At 45.0% G+C, this 15,862-nt stretch overlaps 1 protein-coding gene across 1 annotated transcript in view; it reads left to right on the forward strand.

The window, feature by feature from the left end:
• Positions 1-15,862, forward strand: part of vps52 (VPS52 subunit of GARP complex) — a 108,176-nt gene that overhangs the window by 75,837 nt on the left and 16,477 nt on the right. The window contains exons 16-19 of the mRNA XM_068009343.1: positions 1,895-2,002; positions 3,042-3,107; positions 9,540-9,651; positions 13,936-14,054. Coding sequence (XP_067865444.1) covers positions 1,895-2,002; positions 3,042-3,107; positions 9,540-9,651; positions 13,936-14,054 — 405 coding nt within the window. The remainder of the gene's footprint in view (positions 1-1,894; positions 2,003-3,041; positions 3,108-9,539; positions 9,652-13,935; positions 14,055-15,862) is intronic.

Consider the following 15,862-nt stretch of genomic DNA (forward strand, 5'->3'; position numbering starts at 1 on the left):
TTTATTGAAGAGGTTGTACTCTACCTTGGATAGAATCGCTCACTGCAGACTAGTGCGGAGTGTGACATCCTGGCTGTCACTGTGTCCGATCTGACCCGACCCGACCCAAACCCGACACACGTGGTCGGGTCCCATCGGGTTCGGGTCGGGTAACCGTGCTCTACTGTCGGCTACAGCTTTCTACCTCGCTATCAACCACGTGGCCAATTTTTATACCATTGCAAGCTTATTAATCATACTCCTACATTTACCTCCTAAATCATTTAGTTGTTTGATAGTACAGAATAAAGGCCTGCTCAGGTCATGGAAAAAAAGTCCAACCCAAACCTGACGGAACCACATCAGACCCAAACCCGACCCGGCCTGAGTCCCTCCATATTTTCCCAGGCCCGGCCTGACCACCGGAATGTTCCCTTCATCTACCTTGCGACTCCCAATCTTCGGGAAGCTGTAGCATGAGTGTGATGATGTCATAGAGACGCTCACTGTGCAGACTCAGAGTTTCCTTCTTTGACATCCCGGACTCCCAGCTCAGGTAGGTTTTTTTACTTTTAACACTTCTTGCTGTGTGTGTCCGACTCGGGCCCGGCTTGAAAGCCAGACCCGGAAGAGCGACCCTACCCGAACCAAGCCTGACACGGCTCGTCTGGTTCGGGTCGGGGAGTAGGCCTTTAGTACGGAACTTGATTATTGCTGAAAATAGACATGTTGTCGAAGCTTTTCGTCTTGCACTCATCAGGACAATCCGCAAGAATACCAATGTAATGGAAAATAATGACTTTATACTGTATGAGAAGAGTGTGCTGATTGGTAGAGATGTTGCAATGGAGAATGCACCAGTTTACGGTGACTGACAGTTAACTGCCAAGCTTTGTTTGAAATTTAAACCAGGCAACTTGACTCTTGATTGGTCAAGGCATTGTCCTGAGGAATGAACCAACGAATGGCTATCACTTACTTTGTTTAGCTGAAACAGGCGCAATGTTTGTACGGATTCTTTCTGTCTGCAAAGAAGAGGGCCCTCTGTTTTAATATATGTACCTTCTAGTGCGCGCAAATGAGCCACACTGCGAGCCCTACTGACAATCTTAAATTGGATGTCAGTGTAATTCTTAGCATATTGAGGATTATTTAGCAAATATTGTCCAATCACAGAATCACATCTAATGTTGGACACTGTGTTGAGTTTGCAAGTTCCAGCTGGCTGGGTACGGGCTGTACCTTGCCCATTGCGATCAGCGGAGGGAACATGTTTGATACGATGTGCCAGTCTTTGGAACGTGTAGCCTATATACCTAGCATTACACTGGCATTGAAATTCATATCACATTACTCATTTGTGTGATAGGCAGAACGTCTTTTTGGCTTGACGGCAGCATCCTGTTAGTGGTGAACACCACACGTGTTGCTACTGCATAGTAGCAGCGTGAAACAGCTAGCTTCATCTGTTGCTCAAATATTTGGGATACATTACCCTTCCAGGGTAAGTTGTGGCAGACTGGGTACTTTTCAGGGCTGAAAATGATGGCCTTGGGCCCATTCATAAGTTTGCCCAATATACAGTGAGAAATGATCTGATCAGGATAACCATTGTCACACAGGATGTCTTCGAATCAAAGGTGCAACAAACCGATAACCTCTGTCCACTGTAAAGCCATGCTCCATTGACCAGCAGTAGGGCAGCTTGGCAGTATTAAACTGACGTGTTGCGTAGAGTACAACTGAATACAGAAACTGAGTTGCTCAGTGTTACTGTTCTATGTATAGTATCCCCATGTTATCTTGGCTGCGTTTTGATTTGTGTTGAGTATTGTTGGCCCACGTACTCCATCTGATGAATTCTGCAGCTTCCACGTTGATGAAAGTGTGGTGATGGGGAATGTTTCTTTCCCAGGTGGAAGTGGAGAACTTCGTGCTGCGAATGGCAGCAGAGTTTGCATCCCGGCGAGAGCAGCTCATATTCCTAATTAACAACTACGACATGATGTTGGGCGTTTTAATGGTGAGTCGTTCTCTCTCTTTTTTTACTTTAGTTGGCCTGTTGCTCGTGGTTCACTTCACCACTTGTGACAAAGTATTGAACACCCTGCCTGGAGGCACATGTACAGAAGCAAGTCTCAGCGGATGTTTGCCACCCAGCTTCACCCATTTGGGAAACGGTTGGGTTTCAGCAGTCGCAGGCAGAACTGAGGGAGGAACGCGAACTGAAGGGGAAGCGTGCGACATCGGTGCTCAAGCACAGCCCTTAACTGGTTGAGCCGGTTGTAAATTGAACCCCATGCGCATGTTCATGGGGAGGAGAGTTTCTGCTGCTCCCAGTTGAGGTGTATACCGTGAAACCCAGAACTAATGCCCAGCTGTAATTTAACCTGTCTGGGAACACGTCAGAACAGATGAACTTTGCTCCATCGGGAGAGGCAATGTGAATGAAGCTAGCTGGCGTGAATGTGAGCGCCCAGTTGGGGAGTTGCTTTGGTGTTGGCTGATGGATCACCTCATGGAGGTAGTGAGAGTGGAGAAGCCAGAGACAGGTGGGTGGGGAGGGTCACAGCTGTCTGCAGTGTGCAGTAACCTGGGGGGCTCTTGGTTAGAGCGGACAATGGCACAGTGGCGCAGTGGTTAGCACTGCAGCCTCACAGCTCTAGCGACCCGGGTTCAATTCTGGGTACTGCCTGTGTGGAGTTTGCAAGTTCTCCCTGTGGCTGCGTGGGTTTCCTCCGGGTGCTCCGGTTTCCTCCCACATGCCAAAAGACTTGCAGGTTGATAGGTAAATTGGCCATTATAAATTGCCCCTAGTATAGGTAGGTGGTAGGGAAATATAGGGACAGGTGGGAATGAGGTAGGAATATGGAATTAGTGTAGGATTAGTAAAAATGGGTGGTTGATGGTCAGCACAGACTCGGTGGGCCGAAGGGCCTGTTTCAGTGCTGTATCTCTAAAACTAAAACAATCCAGGTTCCAGTCTGTTTGAAGTTTTGCTTATGCTTTGTAATACAACAACATATTGTAGATTTCTCATCTCCGAACTAATATCTCTTCAGGAGAGGGCGACTGATGACAGCAAGGAAGTGGAAAGTTTCCAACAACTTCTTGGTGCCAGAACACAGGTCAGTGTTTCTTCTTGTTCCTGTCTCATGATCTCTGCCTTACATTGGAGCAGGATAGGGATTTAAGAGCAATAGCAAAAGTGACAGAGAAAATAGAGTCATACAGCACAGAAACAGGCCCTTCGGCCCATTGTGTCTGTGCCAGCCATCAAGCACGTAACTATTCTAATCCCATTTTCCAGCACTACACCCGTAGCTTTGTATGCTATGGCGTTTCAAGTGCTCATCTAAATACTTCTTAAATGTTGTGAGGGTTCCTGTCTCTACCACCCCTTCAGGCAGTGCGTTCCAGATTCCAACCACACTCTAGGTGAAAAAAATGTTTCCTCAAAGCCCCTCTAAACCTCCTGCCCCTTACCTTAAATCTATGCCCCCTGGTTATTGTCCTCTCCACGAAGGGAAAAAGTTTCCTCCTATCTAAGCTATCAATGCCCCTCATAATTTTGTATACCTCCATCATGTTCCCCCTCAGCCTTCTCTGCTCTAAGGAAACTAACTCTAGCCCTTTCAGTCTCTCTTCATAGCTGAAATGCTCCAGCCCGGGCAACATCCTGGTGAATCTCCTCTGCACCCTCTCCACTGCAAGCACATCCTTCCTATAGTGTGGTGACCAGAACTGTACACAGTACTCCAGCTGTGGCCTAGCTAGCATTTTATACAGCTCCATCATAACCTGTCTGCTCTTATATTCTATGCCTCGGCTAATAAAGGCAAGTATCCCATATGCCTTCCTAACCACCTTATCTATCTGTGCTGCTGCCGTCAGTGATCCATGGACAAGTACACCAAGATCTCTCTGACCCTCTGTACTTCCTAGGGTCCTACCATCCATTGTATATTCCATTGCCTTGTTAGTCCACCTAAAGCGCATCACCTCACACTTCTCAGGATTAAACTCCACTTGCCACTGCTCTACCCATCTTACCAGCCCATCTATATCGTCCTGTAATCTAAGGCTTTCCTCCTCACTATTTATGACACCACCAATTTTCGTGTCATCTGCGAATTTACTTATCATACTTCCTATATTTACGTCTAAATCATTAATGTACACTACAAACAGCAAGGGTCCCAGCACCGATCCCTGTGGCACACCACTGGTCATAGGCTTCCACGAGCAGAAACAACCCTTGACCATCACCCTCTGTTTTCTGCCACTAAGCCAATTTTGGATCCAATTTGCAAAATTGCTCTGGATCCCATGGGCTCTTACATTCTTAACCAATCTCCCATGCGGGACATGATCAGAAGCCTTACTGAAGTCCATGTAGACGACATCAATGCTTTACCCTCATCTACACAGTGGCGCAGTGGTTAGCACCGCAGCCTCACAGCTCCAGGGACCCGGGTTCGATTCTGGGTACTGCCTGTGCGGAGTTTGCAAGTTCTCCCTGTGTCTGCGTGCGTTTTCGCCGGGTGCTCCGGTTTCCTCCCACATCCAAAGACTTGCAGGTGATAGGTAAATTGGCCGTTGTAAATTGTCCCTAGAGTAGGGAGGTGATAGGGAATATGGGATTACTGTAGGGTTAGTATAAATGGGTGGTTGTTGGTCGGCACAGACTCGGTGGGCCGAAGGGCCTGTTTCAGTGCTGTATCTCTAAATAAAAAATAAATAAATAAAATAAATAAATACACATGTAGTCACCTCCTCGAAAAATTCAATCAAGTTAGTTGGATACAATCTCCCCCTGACAAAGCCATGCTGACTATCCCTGATTAATCCCTGTCTCTCCAAGTGGAGAGTAATCCTGTCCCTCAGAATTTTTTCCAATAGTTTCCTAACCACTGATGTTAGACTCACAGACCTGTAATTACCTGGTTTATCCCTGCTACCCTTCTTGAATAATGGTACCACATTCACTGTCCTCCAGTCCTCTGGTACCTCTCCTTTAGCCAGAGAGGACTTGAAAATTTGTGTCAGAGCCCCTGCTATCTCCTCACATAACAGCCTGGGATACATCTCATCTGAGCCTGGGGATTTATCCACTTTTAAGCCCGCTAAAGCAGCTAATACTTCCTCCCTTTCAATACTAATATGTTCAAGTATATCACACTCCCCCTCCCTGATCGCTACACCAACATTGTCCTTCTCCCCAGTGAACACAGATGAAAAGTAATCATTTAAAGCCTCACCTATGTCCTCCGGCTCCGGTGTTCACTGGGGAGAAGGACAGTGTTGGTGTAGCGATCAGGGAGGAGGAGTGTGATATGCTTGAACATATTAGTATTGAAAGGGAGGAAGTATTAGCTGCTTTAGCGGACTTAAAAGTGGATAAATCCCCAGGCCCAGATGAGATGTAACCCAGGCTGTTATGTGAGGAGATAGCAGAGGCTCTGACGCAAATTTTCAAATCCTCTCTGGCCACAGGAGAGGTACCAGAGGACTGGAGGACAGTGAATGTGGTACCATTATTCAAGATTGCCACTTTGGTCCCTAATGGGCCCTACTCTTTCCCTGGTTATCCTCTTACCCTTAATATACTTATAAAATGCCTTAGGATTTTCCTTTATCTTACCCGCCAGTATTTTTTCATCTCCCCTCTTTGCTCTCCTAATTACTTTTTTAAGTATCCCCCCAGACTTTCTATACTCCTCTAGGGCCTCTGCTGTTTGCAGCCCTCTGAATCTGCCATAAGCCTCCTTTTTTTCCTGATCCAATCCTCTATATCCCTTGACATCCAGGATTCCCTGTACTTGTTAGTCCTACCCTTCACCTTAACTGGTACATGTTGGCTCTGAACTCACTATTTCCTCTTTGAATGACTCCCACTGGTCTGATGTAGACTTTCCTACAAGTAGCTGCCCAAGTCCACTTTTTGGCCAGATCCTGTTTTATCATATTGAAATCAGCCTTCCCCCAATTCAGTTCCGTTATTTCTGGTCCGTCTTTGTCCTTTTCCATAACTACTTTAAATCTGAGAGTTATGGTCACTATCTCTGAAGTGCTCCCCCACTGACACTTCTACCACTTGTCTGGCTTCATTCCCTAGGATTAGGTCCAGTACTGTCCCTTCTCTTGTTGGACTTTCTACATACTGCCTCAAAAAGCTCTCCTGTATGCATTTTAAGAATTCCACCGCCTTTAAGCCTTTTGCACTAAGACTATCCCAGTTGATATTGGGGAAGTTGAAATCCCCTACTATTAATACCCTATTATTTTTACATCTCTGAGATTTGCCTAAATATCTGCTCCTATATCTCTCCCTGACTTGGAGGCCTGTAGTACACGCCCAGCCAAGTGATTGCCCCCTTTTTGTTTTTAAGTTCGACCCATATGGCCTCATTTGAGGAACCTTCTAAGATATCATCCCTCCTTGATCAACAGTGAAATGCCACCTCCTCTTTTATCCCCTCCCCTATCATGCCTGAAGATTCTATATCCTGGAATATTGAGTTGCCAGTCCTGCCCCTCCCTCAATAGCAATAATATCAGAATCCCATGTGCTAATCAATGCCCTCAATTCATTTGCCTTACTAGGAAGACTCCTTGCATTAAAATAAATGCAATCCAGCCTTGCATTTTTCACTTGTGCCTTAACAGGTCTATATTTGCTCTGCCTTCCAGACTGACTCCGTTTCTCTTCTATATTTGGCTGTGCATCACCCCCTACTGTACCTCCACTCTGTATCCCAGCCCCCTGCCAAATTAGTTTAAACTGTCCCCAACAGCACTAGCAAACCTCCCAGCAAGGATGTTGATCCCGTTCCGGTTCAGGTGCAACCCGTCCAACTTGTACAGGTCCCACCTCTGCCAGAAACAGTCCCAGTGATCCAAGAAACTAAAGCCCTCCCTCCTGCACCATCTCCTCAGACACGCTTTCATCTGCTCTATCCTCCTAATCGTATACTCACCAGCACGTGGCACTGGGAGTAATCCAGAGATTACAACCTTTGAGGTCTTGCTTTTTAATCTGTTACCTAGCTCCCTAAATTCTTGTTGCAGGACCTCATCCCTCTTTCTACCTATATCGTTGGTACCAATGTGTACCACAACCTCGGACTATTCACCCTCCCCCTTCAGAGTGTCCTGCAGCCGCTGTATGACATCCTTGACCCTAGCACCAGGGAGGCAACATACCATCCTGGGGTCACGTTTGCGGCCACAGAATAGCCTATCTGTACCCCTCATGATAGAATCCCCTATCACGATAGCTCTCCCACTCCTTTTCCTCCCCTCCTATGTAGCTGAGCCACCCGTGGTGCCACAGACTTGGCTCTTGCTGCATTCCCCGAAGAAGCTATCTCCCCCAACAGTATCCAAAGTGGAAAATCTGTTAGAAAGGATATATATAGGACATGTACTTTGATACTAGTAAATGTGAGGTAATAGTAACATTTTCTTTATTTCCCAGTTCTCTAACACTCTTTGATAATGTAAAATATGCGTGGGGCTTTACTCCTTGCCTCATTTGGAACTCAGCTGTGGTCAAATACAAGAATCTGTTATCTGGGATGTGCTGATAGGGCCCTTGAAAAATCACAGTATTCGGCAGAGGCAACACGGTTTTATGAAAAAGAAATCATGTTTGCTAAATCTGTTAGAGTTTTCTGAGGGTTTAAGTAGCAGGGTAAATGGGGGGTGGGGAAAGCAGTGGATGTAGAATATTAGGATTTTCAGAGGGCATCTGATAAGGTGCCACAATTGTTATCGAACAAGGGTGGCCAACCTTTTCGTGTGAGGGGCCACATTACAAATTTTGCCCTATATATGGGGCCGGAGAGCAAATTTCAGAAAGGTTAAAGTCATTAGAAATATATTTTAATATTAATCAAAACAAAAAATGTGCATTTTTGTGAACAAGCTTTAAATGAGAAGACTAATTTATTCTCGCACATCCCAGATAACAGATTCTTGTATTTGACCACAGCTGAGTTCCAAATGAGGTACGGAGTAAAGCCCCACACATATTTTACATTATCAAAGGGTGTTAGAGAACTGGGAAATAAAGAAAATGTTACTATTACCTCACATTTACTAGTATCAAAGTACTTGTCCTATATATATCCTTTCTAACAGATTTTCCACTTTGGATACTGTTGGGGGAGATAGCTTCTTAGGGGAATGCAGCAAGAGCCAAGTCTGTGGCACCACGGGTGGCTCAGCTACATAGGAGGGGAGGAAAAGGAGTGGGAGAGCTGTAGTGATAGGGGATTCTATCGCACACTGATTAGTGAGATACCTGGCATTGTTTTTGCTTGCACAAGTGGACCATGTCTGACCGCACACTTAATGTAGTGATGCAGAGTATTCCAGATAGGTGTTTATCTGTCAGGAGTTATCGTGATGGCTCTCTCTCCCCCAGCAATCAATTAGGGAGGCAATGATACATTAGCCCATATCACAAGGGGTTTGACGTTTAAGGTAAGAAAGTCTTGCTGCAATTGTATAGGACTTTGGTGAGACCACACCTGGAATACTGTGCACAATTTTGGTCTCTTTACCAAAGGAAGGATATACTTACCAGAGGGGGTGCAACAAAGGTTCACCAGATTGATTTCTGGGACAAGAGTGTTATCCTTTGATGAGAGATAGAGTAGACTAGGCCTATATTCCTTAGTGTTTAGAAGAATGGAAGGTGATCTCATTAAAGCATGTATAATATTGTAAGGGATAGATGCTGGGAGGATGTTTCCCCTGCTGGCGAGTCTGGAACTAGAGGACATAGTCTCAGGATAAGGGGTCGGCCATTTCAGACTGAGATGAGGAGAAATTTCTTCACTCAGAGGGTTGTGAATCTTTGGAATTCTCTACCCCAGAGGGCTGTGGATGTTCAGTCGATGAACATGTTCAAGACTGAGATCGATAGATTCATGGTCACTGAGGGAATTGAGGGATATGGAGATCGTGCGGGAAAGTGAAGTTGATGTAGAAGATCATCTGTGATCTGGGTCCCCAGTCTTAGCTGAACAGGGGGACAATTGGTGAAGGGATGGGAGACATGTATGTGGTTTTAAGGAGTTCATATAATTTTTGAGATCCTGGGAAGGGGATTAGGAAGTTTAGAGATGAGTGTTGAATCCAATTCAGTAAGGGTTCAGAGATGAGAATACAATAGAGCTGGGTGTTTGAAATTTTAAGAAGTATGAGATAAGGACTGAACAAAATATTTTGCAATGGCGAGGGAGCAACCCTCAGATGATTTACAGTAGCTCAGCCTCAAAGGGAGGCAAGGAAGTCTCATTTGCTATCAGTTAACCAAACATTGAAGCAGTTAAACACCGGTGTGGCTGGCAGGTGGTTAAGCACCAGTGTGGGTGGTAGGCTAAAGTTTCAGAACCCTGTCGTAGTTCCTGAATGGTTTCAGCTCATAGATTACCTTAATCGTCAGGTTTTGGGGATTAGAACAGATGTTATCCACAATCTGCTAGATCGTTAAGTTGCAGCCTAACTGGGGATTTTAATTTTCTTTGTTCTCCCTGCATTCTGGCCAGGAGTTTATTGAAGAAATCCTGTCACCGCCATTTGGTGGGATGATCGCTTTTGTGAAAGAAACCGAGGTCTTGATTGAAAAGGGTCAAATGGAGAAACTAAAAACAGAAGAAAGTAAGATTTTCATTGCTGTTACTCAAATCTAATCGAAGATATATTTGTTCAGATGTGTTTTTTTCAGATTATGCCATAATGGGACATTCTGTCGGGGTTCTTAAAGGATGTTATTGATTATTGAGTGACGAATATCATAACATCTGAACATTTGAACTTGGAGGTTACCACCTATTAGTCACCCCATTATAAAAGGGATACAGTGGGCACAGAGAACAAACAACTTGGGTTCACCAGGATAATGCCAGTGATGAGAAACTAGTTCTGAGAAGAGACTTGATTCACTCGGACTATTTCCTCTGGAGTAGCGGAGGTTAATAAAGCTTTGAATCAAGGCTCATAAAATTATGAAGGGCTTTAACAGGCTGGATGAGGAAAGACTATTTCCCCTCTGGTTGGGGAGTTAGTGATAACAGGTTATCAGTTTTAAGTTGGCTTTGACAGCCAGGATAAATTTCTTTACACAGAGGGTTGTTGGAACATGGAATAGTTTGGTACAGGGAATAGAAGCGACTATTCCAAATTTTGATGGAAAGTTAGAGAAAGACGAGAAACAAAGGAACATACAGGGATCTGGGGAGAGAGTAGGGTATAGGACTTGTGATGAAAGGTCACAGACCTGAAACGTTAACTCTGCTTCTCTCTCCACACACCTGCTGAGTATATCCAGCATTTTCTGTTTTTATTTGTAGTAGGACTAGTCTTGGATTTTTTTTTTTATTCTTTCATGGGATGTGGACGTCACTGGCAAGGCCAGCATTTGTTGCCCATCCCTAATTGCCCTTGACAACAGGGTGGCTTGCTTGCCCACTTCAGAGGGCAGTTAAGAATCAACCACATTGTTGTGGTTCTGGAGTCACATGTAGGCCAGACCAGGTGAAGATGGCAGATTTCCTTCCCTAAAGTGGAGAGTAAGGAGGCAGTAACTAAAGCCTGTAAGGGACTAGATAATGAAGTCAGCGTGACTAAGGAAAAGAGTAGGCAGGGAGCAGATGATGAAAGCAAAGGGACTGGTGGTCTGAGGTGTATTTGTTTTAATGCAAGAAGTGTAGTAGGTAAGGCAGATGAACTTAGGGCATGGATTAGTACCTGGGAGTATGATGTTATTGCTATTACTGAGACTTGGTTAAGGGAAGGGCATGATTGGCAACTAAATATCCCAGGATACCGATGCTTCAGGCGGGATAGAGAGGGAGGTAAAAGGGGTGGAGGAGTTACATTACTGGTCAAAGAGGATATCACAGCTGTGCTGAAGGAAGGCACTATGGAGGACTCGAGCTGTGAGGCAATATGGGCAGAACTCAGAAATAGGAAGGGTGCGGTAACAATGTTGGGGCTATACTACAGGCCTCCCAACAGCAAGTGTGAAATAGAGGTACAAATATGTAAACAGATTATGGAAAGATGTAGGAGCAACAGGGTGGTGGTGACAGGAAATTTTAATTTTCCCAACATTGACTGGGATTCACTTAGTGTTAGAGGTCTAGATGGAGCAGAATTTGTAAGGAGCATCCAGGAGGGTTTTCTAGAGCAGTATGTAAATAGTCCAACTCGGGAAGGGGCCATACTGAACCTAGTGTTGGGGAATGAGCCGGGCCAGGTGGTTGACGTTTCAGTAGGGGACTACTTTGGGAATAGTGATCACAATTCCGTAAGTTTTAGAATACTCATGGACAAAGACGAGAGTGGTCCTAAAGGAAGAGTGCTAAATTGGGGGAAGGCCAACTATACCAAAATTCGGCAGGAGCTGGGGAATGTAGATTGGGAGCAGCTGTTTGAAGGTAAATCCACATTTTTTATGTGGGAGGCTTTTAAAGAGAGGTTGATTAGCGTGCAGGAGAGACATGTTCCTGTGAAAATGAGGGGTAGAAATGGCAAGATTAGGGAAGCATGGATGACAGGTGAAATTGTGAGACTAGCTAAGAGGAAAAAGGAAGCATACATAAGGTCTAGGTGGCTGAAGAAAGACGAAGCTTTGAAAGAATATCTGGATTGTAGGCGCAATCTGAAACGAGGAATTAAGAGGGCTAAAAGTGGTCATAAAATATCTTTAGCAAACAGGGTTAAGGAAAATCTCAAAGCCTTTTATTCATATATAAGGAGCAAGAGGGTAATTAGAGAAAGGATTGGCCCACTCGAGGACAAAGGAGGAAAGTTATGCGTGGAGTCAGAGAAAATGGGTGAGATTCTAAACGAGTACTTTACATCGGTATTCACCGAGGAGAGGGACATGACGGATGTTGAGGTTAGGGACAGATGTTTGATTACTCTCGGTCAAGTCGGCATAAGGAGATAGGAAGTGTTGGGTATTGTAAAAGGCATTAAGGTGGACAAGTCCCCAGGCCCGGATGGGATCTATCCCAGGTTACTGTGGGAAGCGAGAGAAGAAATAGTTGGGGCCTTAACAGATATCTTTGCAACATCCTTAAACACGGGTGAGGTCCCGGAGGACTGGAGAATTGCTAATGTTGTCCCCTTGTTTAAGAAGGGTAGCAGGGATAATCCAGGTAATTATAGACCGGTGAGCCTGACGTCAGTGGTAGGGAAGCTGCTGGAGAAGATACTGAGGGATAGGATCTATTCCCATTTGGAAGAAAATGGGCTTATCAGTGATAGGCAACATGGTTTTGTGCAGGGAAGGTCATGTCTTACCAACTTAATAGAATTCTTTGAGGAAGTGACAAAGTTGATTGATGAGGGAAGGGCTGTAGATGTCGTATACATGGACTTCAGTAAGGCGTTTGATAAGATTCCCCATGGTAGGCTGATGGAGAAAGTGAAGGCGCATGGGGTCCAAGGTGTACTAGCTAGATGGATAAAGAACTGGCTGGGCAACAGGAGACAGAGAGTAGCAGTGGAAGGGAGTTTCTCAAAATGAGACGTGTGACCAGTGGTGTTCCACAGGGATCCGTGCTGGGACCACTGTTGTTTGTGATGTACATAAATGATTTGGAGGAAAGTATAGGTGGTCTGATTAGCAAGTTTGCAGACGACACTAAGATTGGTGGAGTAGCAGATAGTGAAGGGGACTGTCAGAGAATACAGCAGAATATAGATAGACTGGAGAGTTGGGCAGAGAAATGGCAGATGGAGTTCAATCCGGGCAAATGCGAGGTGATGCATTTTGGAAGATCCAATTCAAGAGTGAACTATACAGTAAATGGAAAAGTCCTGGGGAAAATTGATGTACAGAGAGATTTGGGTGTTCAGGTCCATTGTTCCCTGAAGGTGGCAACGCAGGTCAATAGAGTAGTCAAGAAGGCATACGGCATGCTTTCCTTCATCGGACGGGGTATTGAGTACAAGAGTTGGCAGGTCATGTTACAGTTGTTGTATAGGACTTTGGTTCGGCCACATTTGGAATACTGCGTGCAGTTCTGGTCGCCACATTACCAAAATGATGTGGATGCTTTGGAGAGGGTGCAGAGGAGGTTCACCAGGATGTTGCCTGGTATGGAGGGCGCTAGCTACGAAGAGAGGTTGAGTAGATTAGGATTATTTTCATTAGAAAGACAGAGGTTATGGGGGGACCTGATTGAGGTGTACAAAATCATGAGAGGTATAGACAGGGTGGATAGCAAGAAGCTTTTTCCCAGAGTGGGGGATTCAATTACAAGGGGACACGAGTTCAAAGTGAAAGGGGAAAAGTTTAGGGGGGATATGCGTGGAAAGTTCTTTACGCAAGAGGGTGGTGGGTGCCTGGAGCGCATTGCCAGCGGAGGTGGTAGACGCGGGCACGATAGCGTCTTTTAAGATGTATCTGGACAGTTACATGAATGAGCAGGAAGTAAAGAGATACAGACCCTTAGAAAATAGGCGACAGGTTTAGATAGAGGATTTGGATCGGCGTAGGCTTGGAGGGCCGAAGGGCCTGTTCCTGTGCTGTAATTTTCTTTGTTCTTTGTTCTTTAAAGGACATTAGTGAAGCAGATGGGTTTTCACAACAATCGACGATAGTTTCTTGGTCACCATTACGGAGAATAGCTTTCGATTTCAGATTTTTATTAATTATTTGAATTTAAATTCCACCAGATGCTGTGGTGGGATTTGATCCCATGTCCCCAGGGCATTAGCCTGGGCCTCTGAATTATTAGCTCAGTGACATTACCACTACGCCACCATCTCTAGCAAAGACTCAGTGGGCCAAATGGCCAACTGCAGTGCTGTGAGCGTCTATGATCTCTGGACCTGCGTGTGTGACCAATTCATACTGTAGTAATATCTCCTGATTTCTTTCTGCCTGTTCTCTTCCCACTCCCTTTCCCCATTTCCCAAATACCTCAGGCCGAGTGGTGCAGCTGGTACGTGGATTTGCTACCACGTGGAAGCAGTCGGTTGAAAATCTCAGCCAAGATGTCATGAGGTCCTTCACCAACTTCAAGAATGGGACAGGAATCATACAGGTGCAGTCTGAAGCTTACTGTACACTTTGTAGTCAGGGTTTATAGACCAGCTTTGACTGTGAGATTTCTTTACGTCTCCCCCATTCCTGGAAACGTGTGTGGGTATAGATTGCCTGACCATTCATTCATCTCCCCATCAATATCCAAATATCAAGGACTGTCAGAACCATGGAAATCTGATGATATCAGACAAAAGGGGGCTAGGTGGGCTAAGGTGGAAAAGGTAGTGTTGGTCATAATTCAAAAACAGAGAGCAAGCAGTCAGAAATTGTGCTTTAGGCACTACAGATAAAGGAAAACTAAACTAGGAGAGAGAAATAAGACACCTGTGAGTAAAATAATAGAGCTGAATGACTGGTTAGGGTGTGTTGCCCAAATAAGCGTTCTTTATACAAATGCACAGAGCATATGAAACAAACTGAATAAATCGCAAATTCAACTTGGAGGCTATGACATGGGAATCATTACTGAGACAATATAGAACATGGAGAGACAATATGACATAAAAAGTACAATTCTAAAGCGAATGCAGGAGCAGAGGGACCTGGGTGTATATGTGAACAAATCATTGAAGGTGGCAGGACAAGTAGAGAGAGCAGCTAATAAAGCAGACAGCATCCTAGGCTTTATCAATTGGGGAATAGAGTACAAAAGCAAGGAAGTTATGTTTATCTTGTATAAAACACTGGTTCAGCCTCAACTGGAGTATTGTGTCCAGTTCTGGGCACCACGCTTTAGGAAGGATGTAAAGGCATTAGAGAGCGTGCAGAAAAGATTCACGAGACTGGTTCCAGGGATGAGGAACTTCAGTTACGTAGATAGATTGGAGGACTGTTTTCCATGAAGAAAAAGTTGAGAGGTGATTTAATAGAGGTATTCAAAATCATGAGGGGTCGGGACAGAGTAGATAGAGAGAAAGTGTTCCTATTGGTGAAAGGACCGAGAACCAGAGGACACAGATTTAAGGTAATTGGCAGAAGAAGCAATGGCAACATGAAAAAATTTCACACAGTGAGTGGTTAGGATCTGGAATGCACTGAGAGTGTGATGGAGGCAGGTTTAATTGTGGTTAGGATCTGGAATGCACTGAGAGTGTGATGGAGGCAGGTTTAATTGTGGTTAGGATCTGGAATGCACTGAGAGTGTGGTGGAGGCAGGTTTAATTGTGGTTAGGATCTGGAATGCACTGAGAGTGTGATGGAGGCAGGTTTAATTGTGGTTAGGATCTGGAATGCACTGCCCGAGAGTCTGGTGGAGGCAGGTTTAATTGTGGTTAGAATCTGGAATGCACTGAGAGTGTGGTGGAGGCAGGTTTAATTGTGGTTAGGATCTGGAATGCACTGAGAGTGTGATGGAGGCAGGTTTAATTGTAGTTAGGATCTGGAATGCACTGAGAGTGTGGTGGAGGCAGGTTTAATTGTGGTTAGAATCTGGAATGCACTGAGTGTGGTGGAGGTAGGTTTAATTGAGACCTTGAAGAGGGAATTGGATTATTATCTGAAAAGGAAGGATGTGCAGGGTTATGGGGAGAAGGCAGGGGTGTGGCACTAGATGAATTGCTCCTTCGGAGAACCTGTGCAAACACGACAGGCCGAATGGCCTCCTCCCGTTCTGTAACCATTCTCTGATTCTACATGGCTACAATATGGTCAGGACTGTAAACTAAATATACCAAGTTATAAGCTCTATAAGTAAGATAGGGAAAATGATCGAGGTGGAATGTTTTATACAAGATGAACATAACTTCCCCGCATTTGTACTCTATGTCCCTATTGCCTTCGTGATGAAGGATGAAATCACTTCAGCGA

This window comes from Heterodontus francisci, chromosome 29 (genome assembly GCF_036365525.1).
Source record: "Heterodontus francisci isolate sHetFra1 chromosome 29, sHetFra1.hap1, whole genome shotgun sequence".
NCBI lineage: Eukaryota > Metazoa > Chordata > Chondrichthyes > Heterodontiformes > Heterodontidae > Heterodontus > Heterodontus francisci.